We start from the raw sequence: 26648 nt of genomic DNA, 5'->3' as shown, positions 1-26648 counted from the left end.
TAGGCCAACCCCACCACTCCTCCTACTGTGTGACACCACCTAAAAACTCCTTGACATCCTTCCACTGAAGCACAGGGAAGTAATTTGCTTCAGTTTGCACAGCAAGGCTGGGATTTGAACCAGTTTTAGAGTCAATGCTCCAAGCTCACAGGCTATGCGGTCTTTCGTTATGTGTTGGTCTAGGGGACCCACTGAGGCACTACCAGAGGTCCAGAGGCCTATTGGCCCAGTCTAGGAAGCATAGCTGGAGTGAATGGCCCGCAGTCTGAGTGTGGGTGTTGTATGAGTGAGTTTCAAGTATGTACCGGCCCTGAGCTCCTCCCAGGCCAAGGTCACGGGACAGGGGGACAAATGAGCTGCTTCCTCCATGGTCCTACTGACGGTAGTCCCGGTCCCCAGTCCCTCCAGAGGTGGAGCCCAGTTCCCAGGACTTGCGCCAGGCGCTGGGCCGGCCTGTGCTCCTGCGCTGCTCGCTCCTGCGTGGCAGTCCCCAGCGCATCGCCTCGGCCGTGTGGCGCTTCAAAGGACAGCTGCTGCCCCCGCCGCCTGTTCTCCCCGCCGCTGCTGTGGAGACCCCCGATCACGCCGAGCTGCGCCTGGACGCCCTGACCCGTGACAGCAGCGGAAACTACGAGTGCAGCGTCTCCAACGACGTGGGCTCAGCCACCTGCCTCTTCCAGGTCTCGGGTGAGCGTCCGGTCAGCCCCACCCCCGCCTGCTCGCCCACACCTTCCTGGGACCAGGCTCTGTCATCCACCCCAACCTCTCCCCGTACCCCTCCCCCTGCCTGGGCTGCTCTTTCCTTCTAGCTCCTGCAGTCTTTAGGCATTTGTCTTTTCTAAGACTTTTGTCCTCCTCTTGAAGGCCCGTCCCCTCAAGACCACGCCCCTCCACCCCAGTTCCTCTTACAGCCACGCCCCCTTTCAAATGCACCACTGTACGTTTGGCCTCATCTGATTCCCACTCTGTGCTTCTGTCCCTTCAGCCCCACCCACAATCAAAATCTGGGCCCAGTCCCATCTCAGCCAGAGCTCAAAGTCTTTCTTCCATAGTCCTTGGCCTCAGAGGGTGCGAATGGGTAAAACCATTGGGTACCCAGCTTGTAGCTTGGAGGGAAGAAGATGCATTCCCCTGAACAGCCTATTGAGGCTGGACTAGGCAGAACATAATCTCCTCCTCACTCATCCCTCCACCCCCAACCTTTCCCCAGTTGCCACCCTAGAGGTAGCAGTGCACCCGCAGGGACCTGATTCCCTGTTGCCTGAACACGCCCCCCCCCCCGGCTTTCACAGTAGCCCCCCAAAAGTACGGGGTGAATCCTTCAGTTCTTGCATTCCTCCACCTCCTCAATAGCAGGAGAGAAGGCTGCAGGTCACTGGCCCCCTTCCAGGCCTCTCCCCACCCACTCAGCTTTGCCAGCCAGAGGCCCCTGTGACATTTCCCACCTCCCCCGTCCTCCCTCCCCGTCCCCCCATTTTTCCTGTCTCCCAACCCTTTGACCTCCACCTATCATTTCTTTCTTCCCTCACTATATGCCCGGCCCTCGTCTTTACCAATCTTTCTGTTTTCTTCCTTGGCCTTTCCTCTTTCTATCCTCACCAACATCCCCCTTTTGGAACTTACAATCTGCCCCCTCCATCTCCGCCCCCTCCCCACCCCCACCCGCCTTCATCACCCCCTCTCCTTCCAACACCAACTCTCCTCACGACACCCCTTTCTCTTTGTTGCCTCCACCTCTGTTCCTCTTTCCCACGGCTCCTCTCTCTGTGTCTCTCCCGCCCCACCCCACCCCACCCTACCCCCACCCTCCATGGCCCCATGCCCCCCTCCCTGCCCTCTCAGCCAAAGCCTACAGCCCGGAGTTTTACTTCGACACCCCCAACCCCACCCGCAGCCACAAGCTGTCCAAGAATTACTCCTATGTGCTACAGTGGACACAGAGGGAGCCAGACGCTGTGGACCCCGTGCTCAACTACAGACTCAGCATCCGACAGGTGGGCCTGGGCATGACACATGCACAATGGGGCATGGAATGTGCAGGGGTGGGGGCGCGGGGCGGGATAGGGACAGGGAGGAGTTCCCAGACACCTGCCGGCCCCTTCTGTCTTGACAATTTTCTGAGTCCAGATATAGTGACCAGAGCTGCGAGCCTCTGAACACCTGTATCCTCCTTACTGGACACAGCTGAGAAGCAGACATAAGACAGCTGGGCTCAGGGCAAGACCAGTTTGATGGACATCGACTCTGGTGTCCAGGGCTGAGGTGGGGGACTCTGTGATACAAAGCCTCAGACTGTGAGCCACTCTTATGCCTGCCTGGTCCAATCGATGAGGTCCTGCTCTGTCCAAGAGGCAGTAGTGGGAGGTCAGGAAGGGGGAGACTGTGGCTCTTGGGAACAGGGCTTAGGTGGGGGCAGAGCCAGCTGCTAAAGCGACTGAGAAAGTTAACAGCTCTTTTGACCCTCGTTTGCTTATCAGTGAAGTGGGACAATGTTACTATTTCAAGATGATGGTTGTTTTTGAATATTAGATGAATTGATGCTGCCTAAGCACTTTACAGTGCCCAGGACACACTAATTGTCCCATGCCTGTTGCTATAGTATGCTATTATATATTATTGTTAGCATAGAGACAGGCCTGGGACAGCAAAGTGTTGCGTCTCAAAGATGGGGAAACCAAAGGCCTGCTGTCCCAGACCTTTGCTCCTTCCACTCTCCTGAAGCATTCCAGGGCCTGGGCTCCCCCTCCAGTGGAGGCTGTGGCCTTTTGGGCATCTGGGAACACCCCTGTATCCACAGTTGAACCAGCACAATGCCATGGTCAAGGCCATCCCCGTTCGTCGTGTGGAGAAGGGACAGCTGCTGGAGTATATCTTGACTGACCTCCGAGTACCCCACAGCTATGAGATCCGCCTCACACCCTACACCACCTTTGGGGCTGGTGACATGGCTTCCCGCATCATCCACTACACAGAGCGTAGGTGATGGCGGTGGCAGCGGGGAGTGGGCCCATCCCATAAACCCTTTCTACACACCCTTCAAACTTGGAGCACCCCACTGTTCACACTTACCCTGTGGGCCAGGCCCACTGGTCCCCAGTCCTGGCCCCAAGATCCCCCTCCCCCTCCCACACTCCCACTCCCTGCTCCCCAGCCTGGGCACTCTTTGTTCTGACTTGGTTCCCTTGCTTGCTTTTCAGCTATCAACTTGCCCAGCCTGTCAGGTGAGACCCCAGTCCTTAACTTCCCTTACTCTTTAGGGACACAGAGCCTAAAGTGGGACTAGGGAACTTGAAGGGACACCCAGAGAGAAACATTACGTCTTCCCGTATTTCCATAGAAAATGCCAGCAACAGAGGATGGCCTGGAGACACTTGCAACCATAGTTTATTCCGGGGGCTTAAAGACTGCACGTTGGTGGGGGGCACTGTCCGTCAAAGTAATGGAAAAGTCCGGGCTGTCCTAAGGTCCTCTGTTTCTGCGATGGAATTCCCTAAACAGAAAGCAGCTTAGGGGAGAAAGGGAGTAGGGTTGTAATCTGTGATGCTGGGTGGGCGGGCACCTGCAAGGGTCCTCTGGATAGAAGGCCAGGGGTGTCTGAATCTGAAGAGGCACGCCATTATTTCTGACAGAGATTTAACATGTTCTTTAATGATGAACGCAGACAACAAACCACGCTAGAATAATCACCAGTACCTGTTACCCTGTCATCTGCACATAGCCCGCATTTCCCCGGCGCCTTATAGCTGTTGCAGACATCTGCAAATGTCACTTTTATTCATTAGCATTTCAGAACCACGGTAGTTATTAGACCTCATGGTAGATGTTGCGATTTAATTACATAATAAAGGAGCCCCTGTTATTATATAACGGATTACAAGACTATTTTGACAACTGTATTTCAATTTAATTGATTTCCTTTGAAGCCCCTGTGCATTTTATTGTATATGCCTAGAATCATTACTCTGGAAGGAAGTCTTAAATAGGCAGAGTCCTGTTCTGGAATAAATTTGTCCTGGATGCCACCGCCCTGAAGCCCAGGACCTGTTGTTTAGAGTATTTAAAGTTGGCTTAGGGATGTTAAGGGGGAGGGAGGGTAAGGATAGACAAGAAAGGCTGAAGCTGAACCTCATTGTGTCACCCCACCCCCTGTGTCCTCCACGCAGACAACACCTGTCACTTTGAGGATGAGAAAATCTGCGGCTACACCCAGGATCTGACAGACAACTTTGACTGGACGCGGCAGAATGCTCTTACCCAGAACCCCAAGCGCTCTCCTAATACTGGGCCCCCTACTGACATCAGTGGCACCCCTGAAGGTGAGGGCGTGGCCTGTTGTTAAGAATAGCCGGTGGCCTCTGGGAGGAGTCCAGGTCTGTAGACCCCTAGTCTGAGAGAGGTGGGAGAGACACAGGCAATCCCCAGGAGACAGAGCTTTGACCTGATTGGACAAATTATAGAGCAGCTGAACTCTGAATTAAGCCCGGCAAGGCTCTTTGATTTGCCTCAGGGAGGTTGAGCTTCACCAGCTAAGCTAGAAAGAAATGAGCTGTGCAGAGGCTGGGGCAGAGGAGGAAGACTCCTAGTGTAACCCCGCCCCCCCCCCCACCTCCGCTGCAGGCTATTACATGTTCATTGAGACATCCAGACCCAGGGAGCTGGGGGACCGTGCAAGGCTGGTGAGTCCCCTGTACAACGCCAGTGCCAAGTTCTACTGCGTCTCTTTCTTCTACCACATGTATGGGAAACACATCGGTGAGTTTGAAACCGTGAGATCTGACTGTATATGCTTGCTGGGGAGGATGAGGGGGCTACAGGAGGCCCGGGACTTCCCAAGGAAGCCTCAGCATCTCAAGTTGGCTAACCTGTGCATAGGGATGGGGAACAGTGGGCGAGCTGTGCTGGGGCTGGAGAACACCCCTTAGCTGTTTTGGTTGTGTGTAGACAACTTGCCAGGTACAGGGGTCCACATAATTCAGAGAGGTTAAGTATTTTCCCAAGACAGAGAAACAAAGCACTCCATCCAGGGTCTGATCTCCCTGAATCCTAAACACAGCACTGGATGGGGTGTGTCTCCCTTCCTGAGCAGCAAGAGGAAGAGCTGTTCCCTAAGTGTAAGAGGGAAGTGAAACCACAGAATGGGGAGACAGTGCGCATAGGATGCCATGGCTCCTGCATCAGTCGCTTTGATGCAGGAGACGGACAAGTCCCTGCCCTACAGAAAGCCTGACAGCTAACAGCAGCTGATAGGAGTTAGTAGTGACCACCGTGGTAACCTCGGTCAGCATCAGGACAGCAGATGACAAGAAACACGGAGCCCATGTGGGGGTTGGTCTGGGGAGCCTGCTGAGAACACAAAAATTGTTTAATGTGGGGCTTACGCTGGGTATGGTGGTGCGTGCCTTTGATCCCAGCACTCAGGAGGTAGAAGCAGGGCTCAGTTTTGAGGCCAGCCTGGTCTACATAGCCAGTTCCAAGCCAGCCAGGACTGCATAGTGAGACCCCATCTTATTAAACAAAAAAATTGTTTTAGTTTTTGTTTTTTCTCGAGACAGGGTTTCTCTGTGTAGCCCTGGCTGTCCTGGAAGTCACTCTGTAGACCAGGCTGGCCTCAAACTCAGAAATCCACCTGTCTCTGCCTCCAAGTGCTGGGATTAAAGGTGTGTGCCACCACTGCCCGGCTTGTTTGTTTGTTTTTTAACCTACAGGAGAAAACTAATGTGTTTTACAGGGACTGAAAGTTATAAAAGAGAAGGCAGTAAAGGCAGAGCACAGGCATCCTCTCTCCTCACCGTTTTATACTGTTTTTATGCTCACCTTTTCCCTCTGGACCATCCATCATCTTGGCAATCCTTCCTTATCAGTCGACTGAAGTTTCTCCATTGTCCTTGCGTGCCCCTCCCCATCCCCATCCCACAGCAACTTAAGATGCCCACAGTCTCGCTGGCTCACCCAGGAGAAGTTTCCAGATCGAGGAAGGAGGGTCATGCTGGCCAAATAACCCAGGATGGGGGTGGTGGGACAGGACCTTTGACCCCAAATCATTTAAGCAGACCAGTACTGTGCCTGGGTCTGGACTCTGAGAAGTTCCCCCTCCCCTGGGGGTGGTAGTGGTGAGAAAGGTGGATGGCCTTGAATGTCTGACCTCGTTTCTATTTAGTTTCAGGGCAGTCACCCCAACAACACCAGGCAAATATGGAGATGGTGGGTCACTGTCAGCTTAGAGTGGCCCTGGACATCTAGGTGTCAGGAGGGACACAGAGGTTGTTGTAAGAGCCTGGAATTAGGGGGGACAGAAAGCCTGAGGGGACCATGTCTGTGACTCGTAGTCCTTGCTCTGAGCTTCACAGGGGTGGGGTGAATACTAGGCAGTAAAGCTATTGGGAGGCAGCCTTGAGGCCATCTAAGGGGGACTCTCACTGACAAACCTATGGGACAGGAATAGGCTATTCCAGAGGCGAAAGGCATCCTGACCACTGACAGAATCCTCCAGTTGTGGAGAGACTCCATCCCAGGTCACACTACTCCTTGGCTCAGGACCCTCTGACCCTTTCTGTCCCCATCCTCAGGTCTCCCATGCCAGGCACAGCACAACCCATCTCTGACCTTAATTGTTACCACCTGACACTGGCACCCCAGTGCCTGGCTTGAATAAGAGCACATCCCTGCTTCTGCAGGCTTTGCTCAGAGTGGTCCCTGGCCTGGACATTATTCATTCCTTCACTTGGGTCTCCTGGGGGAATCCCTCACTACCCCACTGAAGGTAGCTGTCCTTTGTTGCTTTTTCATTTTTTAAAAAATATTTATTTAGGGCATCGGTTCCCATTACAGATGGTCATGAGCCACTCTGGGGTTGCTGGGAATTGAACTCAGGGCTTCTGGAAGATCAGTCAGTGCTCTTAACCACTGAGCCATCTCGCCAGACCCTCATTTTTTTCATTTTTATGTGCACACATGGGAGGGGGGCTCTGCGAATTTTCTAGTCTGTGTATGTGCCCCTGCCTGTGGAGTTCAGAGGTCAACCTCAGACATTGTTCCTCAGTCAGACTCCACCTTATTTACGTTTTGTTTTGTTTTGTTTTGTTGTTTTGTTTTGTTTTGTTTGTTTTGTTTTGTTTGAGGGTCTTTCGATCTGCCTGCCTTTGCCTTCTGTGTGCTAGGATTATAGACATACAATACCATACTTGGCCCATGTTAAGTTTTTGAGAAACGGTCTTTCACTGAACCTAGAGCTCATTGATTTCACTAAAGAGACGGCCTGGCAGTCAAAACAATAGTTGCTGTTCTTGAAGAGGACCTGGGTTCAATTCCTAGCGCCCACATGACATCTCAAACTGGTCTATAACCCTGTTTGGGGGCATCTGATGCCCTCGTCTGATCTCCTTTGACACCAGACACTCTTGTATACACACTTGTATACATGCAGACCAACACTCATACACATAAAATAAAAATGAATAAATCTTTTTTAAAAAATTGTTTCTGAAACAGAGTCTCAGCCCGAGCTCAAACTCATATTTGTTTTGCAGTTGGGGGCTTGTAAGGCCTCTGAAAAGCAATGGTCTGGGCCACGCTGAAGCCAGAGTGGCCATTTCCTGTTTGTCTAGGACAAGTGGCTACCCTCTTAGGCACCCATCCTTGACTGTTGAGGTCCTGCTGGCTTTGAGCCGTTAGCGTGTCCCCCAGGCCTGGTTCTGCTATATAACACCCCCCCTCCCCATGGTGCCTGGCAGCTCTGGGCACCAGCTGTCCCTAAACTTTGTGTCTCGTCAGCTCTCCTTGGTCCTAGCCAACTCCCTTTCATCCAAGGCAGGTAACATTTGGTGACTCGCCCCACAACAGGGGGGAGGGGGGCGGCTGTCTGTCTATCTGGTATCACAGATGGTGCAGCTTTGTCTGTGGGCAACGCCATGGAAATGCCAGCCATCGGGAGCCTCTGAAGATGGATTTCCTTTCCTGCAGAGCCAGGTCTCTTGTGCCACAAGATGGGCTGAAAGAGACAGCCAGTGGACACTGACCGCAACCGGGTGCCTTTCACTAAAGCTGCAATCCGCTCCTCTCCCCGTGCCCCTCAGAGCTCCTGGGGTTCCAGATCCCCCCAAGGTTGCACAGATGGGTTCACCGCCCCTAGGCTAGTGCCCCCAACTCTTACCCTAATTCTATTCGCCATAGCCAAGTAGCCCCCCACCCCCGATGTCTTTTAACTAAATTGTTCTGTGTTCCAGTGTTGATTTATTTTGCTGTGCCTAGCATCCGTGTTAGGAAAAATCTGGCTGGGATGGCTGGCTTTATCCAGTGCACAAGACATCCAGATAAAGGAGCCGGAGAGCCGGCTCAGAGGGTGAAGTGTTTACTAATCAAGCGTGAGGCCCTGAATTCAGATCCTTGGGACCCAAGGAAAAGCTGAGTGGCAGATCATACCTGTGATCTGATGGGACTGGGGAGATGGGGACCAAGACAGGAAAATCCTAGGGATCTGCTGGCAAGCCGGCTGTCTATCCATGAGCTACACACACCCACACACGCACGCACACACACACACACACACACACTAATAATAATGATAATAATAAATATAATTTAAAACCACACATGCATGGGCCTGCAGGATGGCCCAGTAATAGTTCATGATAGCAAGTTCAGTCCCCAGAATCCACATGGTAGAAGAAGAAGCTGACCCCCACCTACTCATTGTCCTGTGACCACACACACACTATGGCATGCGCCCACCTCTCTCCTAAAATCAATGAATGAATAAATGAATACATAGATAAATTAACAAAGCTACAAGCGATGGCTCAGAGGTCAAGGGCACTTGCTGTTCTCAGAGACCACTGCGTTTGGTTCCTGGCACCGTGTCAGGCAGTTTATAGTGACCTGTCACCCTGGTTCTCGTGGCTCCTGTGCTCTGTTGTGGCCTCCACAGATGTGTGTGTGCATACATGCACATAAATAAAAAGAAATCTCTCTCTCTCTCTTTCCCTCCCTCCCTCTCCCTCTCTCTCTCTATACATACATACGTATATACACATATATACATATATATGTGTGTGTGTGTGTGTGTGTGTGTGTGTGTGTGTGTGTGTATGTGTGTGTATGTGGAGGAATTGGGTCCTCCATATTCCTCACAGCCTGACTGGGGGTGGGCACTCACAGTCAGACACACAGTTCTTGTCATCCAGACATCCTAAGCCCTCCATCCCAGCCCCCTCCCTGTCCTCTTCCTTCTCCCCCCCCCCCTCTTTTCCCCAACCCATGTCCAGACTCATACCTTTGTTGGGATCCATCTGTATATATATATATAAACATACACACACACACACACACACACACACACACACACACACACACATATATATATATATATATATATAAACTATACAAATAAAGATGGCCAGTCCCTCTCTGCAGCCCACTTACAGTGTACATATGCTCTATATGTGTACATAGAACCCTGTCGGAGCTGAGGCAGGAGGCCGCCTCTGGGATGGCGATTTCACTCTTGGGTGGAGATGGTGGTGTGTGTTTGTGCCAGGCCTGATTCACTGATTTCATGGGAATGAAAGGAAAAAAGGGAAGAACTAACTCTGCAAGCTGGTCTGGGGACAGGACCAGGTCCCACCCAGCAGGGCTGTGCTGAAGATGGGGTGAAGGAGGGAGGGGGTGGCTTGGAAAAGACTGGAAGGCAGAGGTGTCCTCCCCAACCTCACTGCTCGCTCTCCCTTCTGCCACAGGCTCCCTCAACCTTCTGGTGCGGTCCAGGAACAAAGGCGCTCTAGACACGCATGCCTGGTCCCTCAGTGGCAATAAGGGTAATGTGTGGCAGCAGGCCCATGTACCCATCAACCCCAGTGGGCCCTTCCAGGTAAGAAGATGGCTGAAGGCTGCTCTGAAGGCAGGTGGCTGCCCTGGCCAGAGGTCTTAGGGAGGTCCCCTGCAGGCTCCCGGGGGTGGTTAAGGCAGGGGATGGGGTCTTCCAGGTAGCCCGAGGTGAAGGGGTGGGGAGGCTCTGGTGCCAGGCCCAACGTCCCCAACCCCTCCCCCTGCTCTCTGACCCCACCCCAGATTATTTTTGAGGGGGTTCGAGGCTCGGGCTACCTGGGGGATATTGCCATAGATGATGTCACACTGAAGAAGGGAGAGTGTCCCCGGAGGCAGATGGATCCCAACAAAGGTATGAGTCTGGACATGGGTTGGGGAAAAGAGGGGGGGAGGAGGATGGAAGAGGACAAGGAGGGGGCTGGGATGGAAGGCTTAGGATGTCTGGATGACAAGACAAGTCTGTGTGTCTGACTGTAAGTGAGTGCCCACCCCAAGTCAGGCTGTGAGGAATATGGAGGACCCAAAGAGGCCACAGGCCCTGCCTCCACTTACCTGCCTAAGCTTACTGAGGTATCTTTAGTGTATACCTATGGCCCAGGTATTTCCTGTGTGAACTGGGTGGACTGTGTGAGCTGTGTGAGTTGTGTGGACTGTGTGAGCTGTGTGGACTGTGTGGACTGTGTGAGCTGTGTGGACTGTGTGAGCTGTGTGAGCTGTGTGGACTGTGTGAGTTGTGTGGACTGTGTGAGCTGTGTGGATTGTGTGGACTGTGTGAGCTGTGTGGACTGTGTGAGCTGTGTGGACTATGTAGACTGTGTGAGCTGTGTGAGCTGTGTGGACTGTGTGAGCTGTGTGAGCTGTGTTAACTGTGTGAACTGTGTGGACTGTGTGGATTGTGTGGACTGTGTGGACTGTGTGGACTGTGTGGACTGTGTGAGCTGTGTGAGCTGTGTGGACTATGTAGACTGTGTGAGCTGTGTTAACTGTGTGGACTGTGTGAGCTGTGTGGACTGTGTGGACTGTGTGAGTTGTGTGGACTGTGTGAGCTGTGTGAGCTGTGTGGACTGTGTGGACTGTGTGAGTTGTGTGGACTGTGTGAGCTGTGTGAGCTGTGTGGACTGTGTGAGCTGTGTGGACTGTGTGAGCTGTGTGGACTATGTAGACTGTGTGAGCTGTGTTAACTGTGTGGACTGTGTGAGCTGTGTGAGCTGTGTGGACTGTGTGAGTTGTGTGGACTGTGTGAGCTGTGTGGATTGTGTGGACTGTGTAGACTGTGTGAGCTGTGTGGACTGTGTGGACTGTGTGGATTGTGTGGACTGTGTGAGCTGTGAGGATTGTGTGGACTGTGTGGACTGTGTAGATTGTGTGGACTGTGTGAGCTGTGAGGATTGTGTGGACTGNTGTGTGAGCTGTGAGGATTGTGTGGACTGTGTGGACTGTGTAGATTGTGTGGACTGTGTGAGCTGTGAGGATTGTGTGGACTGTGTGGACTGTGTGGACTGTGTGAGCTGTGTGAGCTGTGTGGACTGTGTGAGCTGTGTGGACTGTGTGAGTTGTGTGGACTGTGTGGATTGTGTGGACTGTGTGGACTGTGTGAGCTGTGTGGACTGTGTGAGTTGTGTGGACTGTGTGGATTGTGTGGACTGTGTGGACTGTGTGGACTGTGTGGACTGTGTGGACTGTGTGGACTGTGTGGACTGTGTGAGCTGTGTGAGCTGTGTAGACTGTGTGAGCTGTGTGGACTGTGTGGACTGTGTGAGCTGTGTTAACTGTGTGAACTGTGTGGACTGTGTGGATTGTGTGGACTGTGTGGACTGTGTGAGCTGTGTGAGCTGTGTGGACTGTGTGAGCTGTGTAGACTGTGTGAGCTGTGTGGACTGTGTGAGTTGTGTGAGCTGTGTGAGCTGTGTGGACTGTGTGAACACCCACCTTCAGGCTTCCTTCACTCCCTGAAGAGTAGAAACTGAGTCACGGGGCCTCTCATAACCTACCTGTCTGTTCCTCCCTGTCAAAGATGGAGCTAACCAGAATCCTGGCCTGTTTCTTCTCTATCTTGTGTCACAGTGGTTGTGATGCCAGGCAGCGGAGCCCCGCGCCTGTCCAGCCTGCAACTTTGGGGATCCATGGCCATCTTCCTCTTGGCGTTGCAGAGATGATGAGAGCTGTGTGGCCCCCACCCCGCCCTGCCGCCGGCACACCAAAGTGTCCACATCGTACCAAAGACTGACCCCTGCCAGCCGGGGTGCCTAGGGGCGGGGCCAGCCCGCCAGGGAGGGGGCCTTCATTGGCTGCATTGATGAGCAGAGAACTCGGACAGAGGCCAGGCCAGGCTCTGGTGGTTGTTCAACACACGCACACACTCACACTCACCACAGATATATTAAAGCACAAGTTTTTATTCGACCTGCCAGCACCTTCTTACTGTGGAGATGGGACTTACGTGAATGGCGTCCACCACCTCCAGGGACCTTGGTGCGACATAGGACTCATCTTGTCTGCACACTGCGCTGTGTCTGTCTGACCTTGCCTTGTCCCCTGACTCAAGGCCGAACTCCAGCCCAGAGGCTTGCCAGAAGGGAGCCAGATGTGGGCAGAATATCAGACTTGGGCTGCCTGGATGGAGGTCACAGGGTGCAGAGGCAGGCCAGTCGGGACTCTGTGAGCTCTCCGACTGCCCCTTGATCAGAGGCTGACAAGGAAGGGGCACCTGCTTCAGAGTGGACACATTGCTCAACTCAGATCCCCTGACCTGTTCCTAGGACTCCCTCTTGCCCTCCCCACTGTACCCACTTGAGAGGGCCCGCAGCACAGGGCTTAGGGTATGTACAGTATTAGGACTATCTCCCACCTTCTGCCTGACTCTGACCAGCCGCTAGATGCCACTCCAGAGAGTCCCAGCTTGGGACTTCCAGGGACAGGGGGCGCTGATATGTGAGGAGTGGTGTCCATATTATATACCCAGGTGAGGATTGGCACTGGGAAGCACAGAGCCTGGCCTCTGTGACCCCATGTTCCCACAGAGAACATGAAGTCACAGTGGAGTGGACCCCCTGTTTCTTAGGTATTTGATCAGAGAGTCTGGCAGAGAGGACTGGGGAGGATAAGACACTGTCTAGTCAGCCCTGTGGAGTAGAGGGGTGAGGGAGGGAGATGGATGGAGGTGGCTGCATTTCTTTGTTCCCTGGGAGCTGGGAAGAGGTTTTTGTCCTTGGAACTGTTAGGATAGGATCTAGAACTTTCCTCTTTGGGTCCCTTTACCCACTACCTAGCTTCCACAGGAGAGCAGAATCCTAACCTCTGTGTGTCCATGTTTGAGTGTGTCTGTATGTGCATCTCTGCAGGTGTGAAAGCGTGTGTGCCCATCTGTGTCCATGTACCACTGTGCGCATCATTGGATGGGAGCGTGCAGGAACACGAGGTAGGGCGTAGTAAACCCTGTCTCTGTGGGTGAGTGGCAGCGTGCAGTCTTCACCTCAATGACATGTTTGTGGGGTGCTGGCCCTGTCTGCAGTCTCAGATTGCCTGCTATGGCCTTTCAACCCCCTTTGGATGACAAAGAGCTTACAGATGACCCTATTGAAGGCTAGCTCCTTGGCTGGAGGTGTGGCACAGGGCTCTTCCCTGTGCATTGTGGGGGACAGTTGCAGAGAAGAGCCTGGAACCCCAGCTTCATCGCAGCACCCGGAGGCTCACTGAGGATTGAGACCCTTGCTGCTTAGCCCTCAACCCCACCTGGCTTGTATCATCATCACCACCACCACCATCACCATCTTCTTCACCACCATCATCACTGGCTGCTAGAAGGTCAGGCCAGGCTACAGCAGGGCATCCTGGTACCCAATCAGTGTGGCCGCCTTCCTGGCCCTTCAAGCCCTTTGTCCAAAGTGAGTTGCTCTGTTTGCAGAATAAGATTCTGTGACATCTGCAGGGTATTGCTCCTTAATTATCCCATCTGTGCCGAGTCTACTACCCCAACTAGACTGTGAGTCCCTCCCACTCTGAGCTCCTCCTTCATTCTTGCTCACGAGAGACACTAGAGTAGAAACCTTGTAGAATGGATTCTATAAGCCAGTAGTCCCTGGCCCTGGCTATAGAATCAACTGAGCAGGGGTCAGCCTAAGTGTAGGGTGTGATTTAACATCTTGGGAACACAGCCTGGTATTAGAAACATTAAGAAACCTCTTAGGATAACCCGAGAGGGGAAGCCAGGGTCGTCTCAACTCCAGGGCCTCTGAGTCAGTGCTATGTTGGAGAAATGGCTCCCTCTGCTCCTCCTGGGGTTCCTGCTTCACCCTAAGCCTGCTCCCCCATATCGGCCCACTGTCCTCACTGCTTTATTGTGGGGACTCCTCCTTCTGTATCTTAGAGCTGGACACAGGAAAGGTTCATAGTATGTGTAGGCCCCATGTTCCCGAACCTTCTTTGTGGTGAGAGCAGACATGCCTGAGGGTGTGTGGCCTGAGATTACAAAGCCTGTTTAAGAAGCCCACCCTCCTGTGCAAGTGAGTGAGGCTGGGGTGTGCTAGTCTAGAAGAGCCCACTGTGTGCAGGGGCTGTGTGGTTGATATGTGTGTGCATGTACCAGAAGCATTTAGTCATGTGCAGGGTTGAGAGTAAGTGTAACTGTAGGGCAGGAGCCTTTTGCACATGGACACCTGTGAGCCTACATTCCTGTATGTTTGAGTGTGGGGTCCATGTTGGGGTAGGTGGCCTGTGAACACCCCGGTTCCAGATCAGGCTGAAGGGATCGAGAGGATTGAGCGGATCTCTACAGTGGCAGCCTCACCCTCTTTGCTGGGGGAACTGAGGGAAATTGTGGCCTTAAAGCAGGGATCCCAGAGTAAAGCTCTCAGGGTTCTGGGGTCCTTTTACTCCTGGCCCCTACAAGTTAGTGTCTGGGAGGAGAAAGGCATTCTTGGGACCAGGCAGTAAAGAACAGCTGATGGGTGGTAGCCTCAGCTGGGCTGTCCTGCCCCTTGGGACCACAGTTAACCTACATGCCTCATTCGTCCGTGAAGACAAAACCTGCTGCTCCTGGCACACTCCTCCCATAATTCCCTCTTTCCCACTCACCATCCTTCTCCTGTTCTCTGGAAGCACCTGTTCAGGCTAGCGGGGCCAGAATGAGCCTCGGAAATGCAGGCTTTCCACGGCTCGAACGCAGAAGCTGGAACAGAGACGGGCAGGCCTGGCTCAATTCTTGGAAGCCTAGTGCTACAGCCCTGGGGATGTCGTAGCACTGATCACTGCTCCTGGGAACCTCTTACCAGAATAGCTACAGACAGCTGAGTGGAACTGACCCTTCTCTGGGTGCTCTCCATGCTGCCGAGGCCGGTTACATGTGTGACAGGTGTTACTCGAATATTTTGAGAGAGAAACCATCTTCCTGTCCTACTCTGCCCTCTTCTCCCAGACTGCGGACACCTCGCCCATGGACAGCACGGTTGCCACATGGAGACTGTTACTGTCACCACTACTGTCTGCACAGGCTGGGCTGGGAACCGAGGCTGGCGGAGGCTGGTGTCTCATCATCGGGACCAGGAGGGCTGCAGAAGACATGAAGTGCTCTTGGATTTTCCTCTGATTGGACAGCTCCATGGGACTAGGGAGGGTTGTTTCCAGGGAATGTCCTAGGAGTGTGATGAATGAACCTCCCTGTACCGGAGAGTTCCTGCAGGCCACTGGCTGAGCTCAGATTCTGGGTTCATTCCATTCTGTCAGTACTGGGCATATGGGTGCATGTGTGTGTGTGTGTGTGTGTGTGTGTGTGTGTGTGTGTGTGTATGTGTATGCAGGAGGGCCACTCTTTTCTGGAGATCTCTTCACCCTTAGCACTGGAATGGACCTTAAAGGACATCGAATCTGGTGTGCCCACTGTACAGGTGTGAAAACTGAGGTTCAGAGAGAAGGCATCTGCCTGTCCCCATCCCTCTCCCTTCCATGTTTGGCCTGCATTCATTGTCCAGGGGTCCTGATAAAAATTCTCTCCCTCCTAGCACCTTCCTGCCCTCCACCCACCCAGACATCCCATTTTCCCCCAACCCCCAATCTCAGCCCAGTTCTGCAGGAAGGGGCCTGCTCCAGGGCATCCCCAACCATTACCACCCCCTACCCCAGGGAAGTCTGATCATCAAATGCTTATCCCCATCCCATAAGGGACAGGAAAGTAGGGACTATTCCTGCCCTGGCGCCTCACAGATGGAGGAAAGCCAATCCTCCCCATATGCCCAGGCCCACTCGTCTGCCCTACCTACCCTGCCACCAAGCTAAAAGCACAACAGGAGACCCCCTACACACACTCATGGGTGACACGGGGGTCTCTCACGACCCTGATGCACCCCTTTGCCTTGCTCTCTGTCTCCACCCAGCCTCTGTTTTCCACCACCCATCTTTCGCTCTTCCACAACCCCCAAAATGTAACCTCTAGTTGCGGACGCGGTTGTTCCAATCAATAAAGATGCAGTGTTCTAGAACTCAGGGCCAGCCTGCCTGTGTTGGGTTTCTGGGAGGGCGAGCAAGGGGCGGGGCTGGGAGGGGCTGGGCTGGGCTGGGCTGGGCTGGGCTGGGCTGGGCTGGGCTGGGGCTGGGCTGAGCTGGGCTGGGCAGGGCAGGGCAGGGCAGGGCAGGGCAGGGCAGGGCAGGGCAGGGCAGGGGCAGCCTTTCTTCCCTGCCACCTGTCAGGGCAGCCTGCACAGAGGACACTTATGTCCTGTCTGCCCACAATGAACTTCTGTTCTCATTCACACAGATACCAGCCAAATGCCTGCTGTCAGGCATGGGATCTCCTATCTAGTGGGAGAGATAAACATGAAACTAAGACCCATACCAAGAAGCATATGGTGAAAACAGAGGGCTGTCAAGGCTTTGGGGAAGATGCTTTCTTTTTAAAAGAGATGTTTAGGGCTGGCAAGATGGCTGCTTAGTTCTGAGTTCAAATCCCAGCAACCACATGGTGGCTCACAATCATGCATAATGAGATCCAATGCCCTCTGAAGTCAGATACAATGCATCTGAAGTCAGATACAATGTACTTATGTATAATAATAAGAAAATCTTTGGGCCGGAGCAAGCAGGGACTGAGCGAGTGGTATTGACCCAAGCGAGCAGGGCCAACCAGAGCAAGCAGAGGTCCTAAAAATTTGATTCCCAACAACCACATAAAGGCTTACAACTATCTGTACAGCTAAATAAATAAATAAATAAATCTTTAGCTGGGCAGTGTGGTACATGCCTTTAATCCCAGCACTTGGGAGGCAGAGGCAGACAGATTCCTGAGTTTGAGGCCAGCCTGGTCTACAGAGTGAATTCCAGGACAGCCAGGGTTATACAGAGAATCCCTGTCTCAAAAAACAGAGAAAGAGAGAGAGAGAGAGAGAGAGAGAGAGAGAGAGAGAGAGAGAGAGATTAGCTAAGTGTGTGGTATATGCTTATAATCCCAGGATTCGGGAAGCTGAGAGCTGAGGCAGGAGGATCTTGAGTTTGAGGCCAGCCTGGGCTACAGCAGAGTGAGTGTCTTGACAATGTAGTGAGACACTGTCTTAATATAAAAGGTTAAAAATAAGCAAATTGTGTGTGTGGGGGGGGTGCCATTCTGGATGCAAGGTCTTGCCCCTTGTCCAGGACCCATGTTTGGCTCTGGAACATGCGATGGCTGATAACCACCTATAACCCCAGCTCCAGGGGATGGGATGCCCTCTTCTGGTTTCTGCAAGTCCACGTTCTCACATGTGCACAACTCCACAGATAAACACACATTCACATAATTAAAAACATTTAAAAAATTTTTACCTTTGACTGCACGTCTGTATGTCTGTATGTCTGTTGGATCCCCTGGGTCAGGAGTCATAGTTGTGAGCTGCTGTATGGGTGCTGGGACTTGAACCCGGATCCTCTGAAAGACCAGTCAATGCTCCTGACCACTGAGCTATCCCTCCAGATCCTAAAAATACTTTTTACCCCTGGGCCATAGCTCCTGCAGAGCACCTGCCCCAGATTATCACCAGCTTTTCCCACTGTCCAGGTGCCTCAGATTTCATGACTGCAGAGCTTTGAGGTCTGTCATGGTTAGTTACCTGCACCTCTTCCTCTGTTCTCCTCAGATGAAGTGGGCTTGCTGAGCTCACAGGACAGGCTGTGGTGAGGGAAACCCATGTTCCTGTGAGTATGGGGGGGCAGCAGCCACAGCAGTATGGGTGTCAGGGTGGGGACTGGAGGGACATCAGGCACGTGGCAGGAAGATTCTGTCCTGTTACATGTCTGCTGTGACTGAAGTGGGTGGAGTCACCAGGTCCATGTTTCACACGGGGAAACTGAGGCTTCAAAAGGCAGCAGGCTGAGGGCTCCCCTGTTCTCTGGAGCTTTATTGGTGCTTGTCATAGACACAGTGCAGACATACCAGGCTGGAGACTCAGAGCTTGGGTAGACCAGATAGCTCACAAGGAACTAGAAGATTCAAAATCCCTGGAGTCTCTCTCTCTCTCTCTCTCTCTCTCTCTCTCTCTCAAAATCTCTCTCTCTCTGTGTGTGTGTATTGTGTGCCTATCTGTCTGTCTGTCTCTGTATGTGTGTGTATCTGTCTGTCTGTCTGTCTCTCATTCACACACACACACACACACACACACACACACACACACATACACACAGATGCCCCAAGAGGGACAGACTCTGAAATGCCCCAACAGGCGTTGAGTTGTAACAAAGATGGTTTCCTGGGCTTGATGGGGATTCTGGGTTCAAGGTAAAACTGAAAGCTGAGACTATCAGCTATAGAAACTTCTAGCTCTTGGTCTGAGGTAAAGATGACCAGAAATCCCTCCTTATACCTCCTGTGGAGAGGCAGAGACTGACTCCCATCCCCTCACATCTGGTCTTAGCGATTTGTTTGTACAACTGAATCTGACTTTCTAGGCTGCTCAGGGGTCTTGGGATGTCCTGTAGGGAGCCCTGAGCCATCATTCACCTAACTCCCCTGTGACAACCAGAAGGCAGCTATCCCAGCTGGGCCAGGCCTTCCAAACATTTTCACCAAAGCACCAGAAGATTTGGGAATAGGGGCCATTTTGGACTCTGGATCAGCCCGTCCTCCACCAGATAAAACCCTGAACACGTCTGCCCGAATGTCTGGCCATCAATGGACATGGTGAGTACTGGCCCCTGAGGTCAGAGCTACTTCATCGCTTGTAACAAACTCAGCAGTTATTAACGTGGCCTGTATGATTCTTCATTGCGATTCCCCACTGTGCATATGCCACCCACACTAAAGCTAAAAGCACAACAGCTCTCCTGACTCATGTCGCTCACTGCTCCCTCAAAACTTTAGCCCAACCAGGAATCAGGACCTCAGCCTGTCTCTCCCTCACAAGCTTCCTATGGCAATAGCTGGCATCCACTGCCCAGTCTCTCTAGAGAATTGGCTTCTGGGCCTGCCTGCTGTTGCTTCGTCCAGCCACACCACACAGGCAAGCAACCTGTTGGCTAGTTGCCCAGTGTCATGTATGCCACCTCTGATCTAGCCAGCTGGCCTGAAGGAAGGGGTCATGGGTATCCAACATGCCCCACATGGGGGCTACCATTATTAGAGAGCCCCACTTAAAGAGGCTGGAGGCAGGCAGGTCTCATTAAGTCCTTGCTTTTTCACCCTTTTTAAAGTGACTGTCCATTCCAGGGTCACCTCTGTGTGGTGTGTGTACCGTGAATGTTCTACAGTCGACTTTGGCCAAGGGTCAGTGGGTCCCAATACCAGTATCCTGGTAGGTGAGGTGGCTCTTCAGAAGCGGAGACCTGTTTGGTAGGTGAGGTGGCTCTTCAGAAGCAGAGACCTGTCTGGTAGGTGAGGTGGCTCTTCAGAAGCGGAGACCTGTCTGGTAGGTGAGGTGGCTCTTCAGAAGCGGAGACCTGTTTGCTCATGTTAACTGTTGTGTGAGGGGCAACATACACATGTCTATCGCAGAAAGAGAACACATGACAGGCCGAAGAAACAATTGTGCTGAAGTTCGATTTGATGCACTAATAAGGTGTCTGTCTGTCTGTCTGTCTGCCTGCCTGTTTGTTTGTTTGTTTGGGGTTGTTAACAGTAGTATGGGCAGGGGATTACTTATGGTAGCACACACATATAAAGGCAGTGACATCACCCAAAGCTCCCTGCAAACTGGGAGCTCTTGGCACAGCTTACAGACAGCTCCACAGTCCACGAAAATCTCCCTCCGTACCAGCTGGCCCTGAGATAGTGTACTATTTCCCTAAAGCTGGGGAAAGCCCTTGAGAAGCTTGCAAGTTTCAGCTCTCCCAGACATGAGCCCTTTCTCTCTGCCCAAGTCTTGTGTCCCTCCCCGCCCCTCCTGAAGCAAATGTTCTAGTTCTGAGCAATGTGTGCCAAGTTGACTTGGTTATTTTAGTTCTATACTGCCAGGTGAGGACACCCAGGTTCGGAAAGGTGAGGTGGTTGCCGAAGTCCAGGAGATTCAGGAGGAGAAAGGGTCTGGAGACACCCAGAAGTTTGGCTTTCAGAATGGCAGTTCCTTCCCAGCTGGAAGCTCCTCTCCGTGTCCCTCCTGGGGATTGTCATATCTTGCTCACCAGCTCATCCCAGGGGCAGGGATAAGCTGAGCCCTTCCCTGTGGGGTTTGGGCTCCAGCCTTCTGCCTCTGATGGAATTGTTCCCTGGTCCTGCTTTTCTTTTTCTAGTATCTTGACCTTTCTGCATATGTCCTTTGTTGAAAGCTCCACCAACACCTTTTCAGAGAGAGGCTGGGTAAAAATAAATCCAAGGAAAAAGCCGACATGCTTCTCCTTGAAGTCACCCCAAACCCAGGCAGAGGCCCTCCCTCCAGCCTGCTTCTCACAGCTCTGGCTTCCAGAGCTATCTTTCCTGGGCAAGCAGCCTGTCAGCACCCAGCATGGCTTCCTGCTCTGAGGTCAACTTGGCAGCTCCTCCAGACACACGTCCCCGAATCCATCATCACCCTACTCTTCAGCTGTTCAGGTCTTCTCTAAAGATGGCGGGGGACGGGGGACTTCCTGCTCCTCTCAGGTGCACTGTGGCCAGCCAGAGCTGCATGGATTCAGTGCAGGGGTTCTGCACTTAGGTGCGACCCCCCGTTATGACAGCTGCATTGGACAGGGCTCCATTCTCAGATCCCCTCTTATCCCCACAGCCACCTGCCTAGTCACTGTCACCTGAGAGATGGGAAGAGTAGAGTTGACCATGACGAAGTGGCTGTCTTCTCTGCTGGTCAGAAGCATCCACAGTGCATGAGAGAAGACGGCCAATGGGAAATCGGCACGCCTGATTACTATTTCATTCACGGGTGTAAATATGTTCACACGTATGCAGCTGCGTCTGTGAGTCATTCCTCATTCACTGTTCACCTTTTCGTTTTTTAAAGATAGAGTCTCTCCCTGGCCTGGAGCCTGCCCAGAAGGCTGCCTGGATGTCCAGAGAGCTCCGGGAGCCTCTTGTCTCAGCCTCCCCAGTGAGAGGGTGGCAGAGTCTTGTCACTATACCAGGCTGTCCTCACATGGGTTCTGGGGAGTGAACCCCGGTCCCCATGCTTGTGGAACAGGTACTTTACTCAGTCCTGTAAGATTTATTTACTTATTATATGTAAGTACACTGTAGCTGTCTTCAGACACACCAGAAGAGGGCATCGGATCTCGTTACAGATGGTTGTGAACCACCATGTGGTTGCTGGGATTTGAACTCAGGACCTTTGGAAGAGCAGTCAGTGCTGAGCCATCTCTCCAGCCACCACCATATCATTTTTATACAAAAATATTGGTGGATTTACGTGTGTGCATGGCCTGCTTCCCCAGTCCTAAGATTCTTCACCGGGATGGGAATACCGGTTATCACAATAGAGAAATTTCAGAGGCTCACTTCTGGGCCTTCTGCTTTAGCCAAAGAACGTTACATAAACATGTATGATTTCTTAAGAACCAAGAAGAAAGCCTGATTTTCTTGAGAGAAGAAAAGGCAGAAGTCATCAAGGACTATAGATTAAAAGTAAACCAAGGCCACCTTCTGTTCCAAATACTATTCGCATCGTTTAGACGTTTCAGAGCTTGGGAAGGGGCTTTGAACTTGAGATCTCTCCTTGCTGATTTATTCAAAGTAAAAATCGTCATACAGTTAGGGGGGGAGACAGAAAGTATAAGGGGAGCTAACCAGGCAGAAGCAGTAGGGATACTGAGCCACACTTTCAATTAATTAATTTTTACAATTAATTTACAATTGATTAATTATATAGTTAATTAGTTTTAAATTTAATTGATTAGTTAGTTAATTTACCTTTGATTAATTAGCTAATTGTCTGTGTGTGCACATATGGGCACGTGTGTGTGTGTGCCACAACATACATGTGGAGGTCAGAGGACACCTCTCCAGAGTCAGCCTCTCATTCATGTAGGACCTGGGGGCTGAACTCAGGACATCATGCTTGGTGGCACGTGCCTTCACCCTCTGAGCCAACCCCCTTGAGCCAAGTAAGAGAAGTCTCAAAGAGAATTCACAGTTTCCAGAGAGAAATACTAACCTGCAGTGTTATGTCCAAAGTGGTGTGCTTGTGTGTATGAGGGGCAGAGGGAATGCAAAAGTGTACACATGTGCATGCATGCATGCATGCGTGTGAGGGTATTGCATGACCACCTATGTGTGCCTGCAGCCACCTTTCCCCTCCAATTAATTGTAGGGCAAGTGGGTAATTTCATTGCTACTCTAGGTTGGCGGTTGCTACCATCCAAGGAGAAGAGCCCCTGCACTTTTCCTGGTCTTCATCTTCTCATCAGTCTCTCACATCCTCATTCACACTTGAGGACCCAGAAGTCTGGGGTCTGGGTTGGAGGAAGATGCTGTGATCAGCCAGGGCTCCCGTGCCCCGTCATTTCCCCTAAGCCTCCTGTATCCTCTCTCTTTTGGCTTAAGGGTACCAAATTCCTTAGCTCCAAAATAAGCAGGAACAAGAGGCAAGGATTAGTCAGTTCTTACTCTGAACCACGAACCGGAATGCCTGGAAATTGAAGAACAACCCTACTGTTATGCTTCCCCGGAGAGGAGAGGGTGCACTGCGTCCACTCTACAGACAGAACTCTCAGTGCGAAGGGTGCTTTGTGGGGAGGTTGCACGACTGTAGAGACTAGTGCTCGGATCCTGAGTCAGACCCCTAATCCCACCACCTGTGTATCCACCCTTCTCCGGATCCCTTTATGCCCCAGGCAACAGGCTTTGAATGTAATAGATGCAGATGTCAAGAGCTCCCGATGGGAAAATCACATGCTTGCTGATGAAACATTGATGGGGTGCTTAGAGAGTTTGGGGGTTCAGGGAGGAATGGAGAGTTCTTTAGAAACCTGTTTTCAGTCCAAGGAGAGGCAATAGAAGGAACAGTCAGGGTCTGGGACAACAGGTCCTGTAAGTTATCTCTGCCAGACTGAAGCAGTAAGGGAGAGGGTTCATGAAACTCATGGGAAAGTGGGAAGACCTCAGCGGAAAAGCGACGATGTGTGTGAAGTCACATCATGCCTAGTAGTGGGGAAAGAAGACCCTTCGGTAGAACTGCTTACAAGTTGGACAGGAGCTCTAGGAATGCAGCTTTTGTGAGCTGGTACCCATGTTGGGACGAGCATACCCATCTACCTTCGACTCACCCATGGTCCAGGTAACTCACTGGCTCACCATGTTAGATTGGGGGGGGGGGATAATTTCTTTGGTCTGTCGGCTGTGCCCTAACTGCAGTGAGCAGGTATTTGTTTACCTGCCCCTAGGGACAGTCAAGCAACAGCAGGTCTTGGGAGGAAATGGAGAAATTTCAGAACCTTCAGGTTTCCACATGCCTTTGCTTTGGCGTTGTTGCTTGTTTTAAAGGTTTCTGTTGTTGCTTGTTGTTGTTGTTTTAAAGGTTTTTCAACGTAGGGTTTCTCTGAGTAGCCCTGGCTATCTTGAAACTCACTCTGTAGACCTAGTTAGCCTTGAACTCAGAGATCTGCCCTCCTCTGCCTCCTGAGTGCTGGAAGGACTGAGCCACCACCGCCCTTTTTTATTTTTAATACTGATATCATTGAATAGCTTGGCCAGATATTATATTAGGTCAAGCTCCCACTGTGCTTAGGAAGAAAGGCTGCTGGCCTTTCAACCCCCCTCCCCAACCTCTACCCTGTGCATAGTAGGTCCAATGCCTGACAGAGTTCTTGCTGGCCACCACTAGCCTCTGCTTCAGGATAGTCAGAGAGGGTTTGTGGACTTTCTGGAGGGAGACAGAAGAGAGGATACCTAGACAAAGGTTGAACTCAGAATGAATGATGTGGGCTAAAGGATTTTGTCTGGTATGAAGATGACTTGAGCTGGCCTCTCAAGGCCCAGTTTTCTGTGAACTAGGAAAGCATTGGGGAGGTTTGAACTTAAAATATCTTCCTGCTCAGGTGATCCATGAGAGGAGAGAATTGGGTGTTCCTAAGGAATGCTAAAGAGAAGGAACACCCACAAAAGGTCAAGGAGAACCCCAACATGCATAACTGTTTCTATCGGTACCGCTGAGCATGTTGTCTCCACGCCCACTATCCAGGACGAGGTGGGATCGAGTGGACCTCCTCCTCCTCCTTCCCACCTCCATCCCCTGAACTGGAACCCACCCTTACTGGGAGGAAGGCAGTTGACAGGAGCTATGAGACCAGGACCCAGGGCTTCAGCTGACTTGGCTTGGCGCCCAGGGCTAGGGGCCAGAGCAGCCAGCAGAATGGAACACGACATGGAACAGGCTTGAGCTCTGGGCTCTGGGTCCAGAGGTGGACATCTGAATCACACCAGAAAGCAGCAACAGGCAGAGACCTGGCTGGGGCCGAGGCAGTAGGTCTTGATGAAAATGGATTGCAGAGGTTCTAGATGGGGGAGATCTGCCCTTATAATATCCCTGGGGCAGCAGACCCTCTGTCCTGGATGTGGGGAGGCACAGTAATGCCAAGTGGTCCCCAGAGGTCATTGAACTGACCCTGGACACCTGTGCCTAGGGAAGGAAATGGGGTGGAGCTGGGGAGAGGTTCTGGGACCCAGAGATATATGCATGCTCACTGCTGTGCCAGGAGGCCTCCAAACTGTTGGCCAGCCAGACTCTCTTCAATCTTCTGCATCCTGCATCCAGTTTAGGGTCTAGACTCTGAGAAAATAGAGTCAGGAGTTCTGCCCTACCCTCTCTGTGTGCCAGCAGACTCTGGGGAACCCCAGACTGTGGCTTCTGACTCACTCTGTGGAGACTTCTATTCTTCCCTGAGATCAATCTCTGATCCAGTTTTGGAAACACAGCAGGACAGATGGCAAGGATCAAAAGACGCTTGCTGATGGGTGAGTCAGAGGAGGAGCTATGTCCTCAAAGTACTCAGGACTCACTACAGCTGGGGGGGGGTCTCCAAATCCAGTATGGGAGATTACGGAGGTGTGTCTTCCTCCCACAAACCAGGGTGTGCTGAGATCAAACCGCGTCTCCCTCAGCCTGCAGCTCCCTGAAGATTGGCCATGTCTCTCTGATGCCCCTGAGGGCAGGCCATGTTACCCTAGGCCTGGGTTTCTCTGAGGACAATCTGGGTTCCACTTAGACTGGAGCTCCCTGGGGTAAGGTTGTGTCCCCTTAGACTTGGGCTCCCTAATACGTTATATCTCCTCAGCCTGCCCCTTCCCTCCATGCCAGGCTATATCTCCACCAGGCTGAGGGTGTGTCTCCCTCAGACTGGGGTCCCCAGAGGATGGGCCATGTCCTTCCTAGAATGAGTCATGTCTCCCTGGGGCCTCCTGAAGATAGGCCATGTTCCGCTCCAACTGGAGACCTCTGAGGACAATCTGTGTCCTCCTCAGACGGGGCCCTGCATGAAACATCTCTGGCATGCATTTCAGACTTGGACTCTTCTCTTGGGCTTCTGAATGCAATGCTGGGCAATCCCTGTTCTCACCCCTCCCACCCTGTCTCCAGAGCTGTGGTGGTGGCTCGAGGGCTGCAGATGACATCCTGTAATGCTCATGGGTGTTTGAATACCCTGGGAGTAAAGTGTAGCCTCATTACAGCTTGTTTGAGAGAAGAGCCAATTAGAGAGGCAATTTTCCTTGAGCAGTCTGAAGAATGTGTTGCTATGCTAGCCAGTCGGAAGGGGAAGCTGGCAACCTTCTTCATCTCTGCAGGCCTCACGGAGGTCCTGACTGGCCCTTAAACCTCTGGGAGTCTCCCAGCCACTGGATTTGGGCCAATGGTCGGAGAGGATCCTTGGACCGCAGTCCTCCTGAGGCCTCGGGTCTCGGTTAACTTCACCGCCAGTTCTTTTGCTGTGGGGAAACTTCATCACTAATTGCCTTCTTTGAGGCTAAATTTCTTTTTATTAGATTCTTTGTGGTGAAGGAAATGGGACTCACCCTTAGGAGAAAGTCAGCGCTCCCTCCCCCTCCCCCCTTGTTGCTCCCCTCCCCCCTCCCCCACCTTCTGCATCAGCAGATAGGAGGAAAGAGTCTGTTCTAAAGCTCGGTGGTGGCCAGGGTAGGTGGGAATCAAATGAAAGAAAACCGACTAAAGCCACTGAAGTAACACAAAAAGGACCCGGGTCTCTCAGAATCAAAGCAAGGGCAGAGCTGGACCTCAGTGACTGCGCAAGCCAGAAGTCCTTTCTCTGGCCTTTGAGTTAGTGAGATCTCTAGGTACCTTTCCCTCACAGGGCATCCACATCTCCTCTGCCTCTCCCTTCACTCAGAGCCCTTCAGTGAGAAAAACAGCTACAACTCTTCCAGAGATTTGCAGGGAAGACTGCTGACCGCGGGTCCCCCTTTGAGTCCATGATCACATCTCAGTGGGCAGGGGTCCCTG

At 52.2% G+C, this 26648-nt stretch overlaps 1 protein-coding gene across 2 annotated transcripts in view; it reads left to right on the top strand.

The window, feature by feature from the left end:
• Positions 1-16292, top strand: part of Mdga1 (MAM domain containing glycosylphosphatidylinositol anchor 1) — a 60869-nt gene extending 44577 nt beyond the window's left edge. Inside the window, exons 9-17 of one of the 2 annotated variants that reach the window (XM_021149662.2) lie at positions 400-687; positions 1843-1994; positions 2798-2975; positions 3198-3221; positions 4164-4316; positions 4618-4752; positions 9732-9862; positions 10063-10171; positions 11884-16292. In XM_021149662.2, coding sequence (XP_021005321.1) covers positions 400-687; positions 1843-1994; positions 2798-2975; positions 3198-3221; positions 4164-4316; positions 4618-4752; positions 9732-9862; positions 10063-10171; positions 11884-11975 — 1262 coding nt within the window. In that variant the 3' untranslated portion in view covers positions 11976-16292. The remainder of the gene's footprint in view (positions 1-399; positions 688-1842; positions 1995-2797; positions 2976-3197; positions 3222-4163; positions 4317-4617; positions 4753-9731; positions 9863-10062; positions 10172-11883) is intronic. The other variant, XM_029471708.1, reaches the window with a different exon arrangement.
• The last annotated feature ends 10356 nt before the right edge of the window (positions 16293-26648 follow it).

This window comes from Mus caroli, chromosome 17 (genome assembly GCF_900094665.2).
Source record: "Mus caroli chromosome 17, CAROLI_EIJ_v1.1, whole genome shotgun sequence".
Classification (NCBI taxonomy): Eukaryota; Metazoa; Chordata; class Mammalia; order Rodentia; family Muridae; genus Mus; species Mus caroli.
This window is presented reverse-complemented; position numbering and strand designations above follow the sequence as displayed.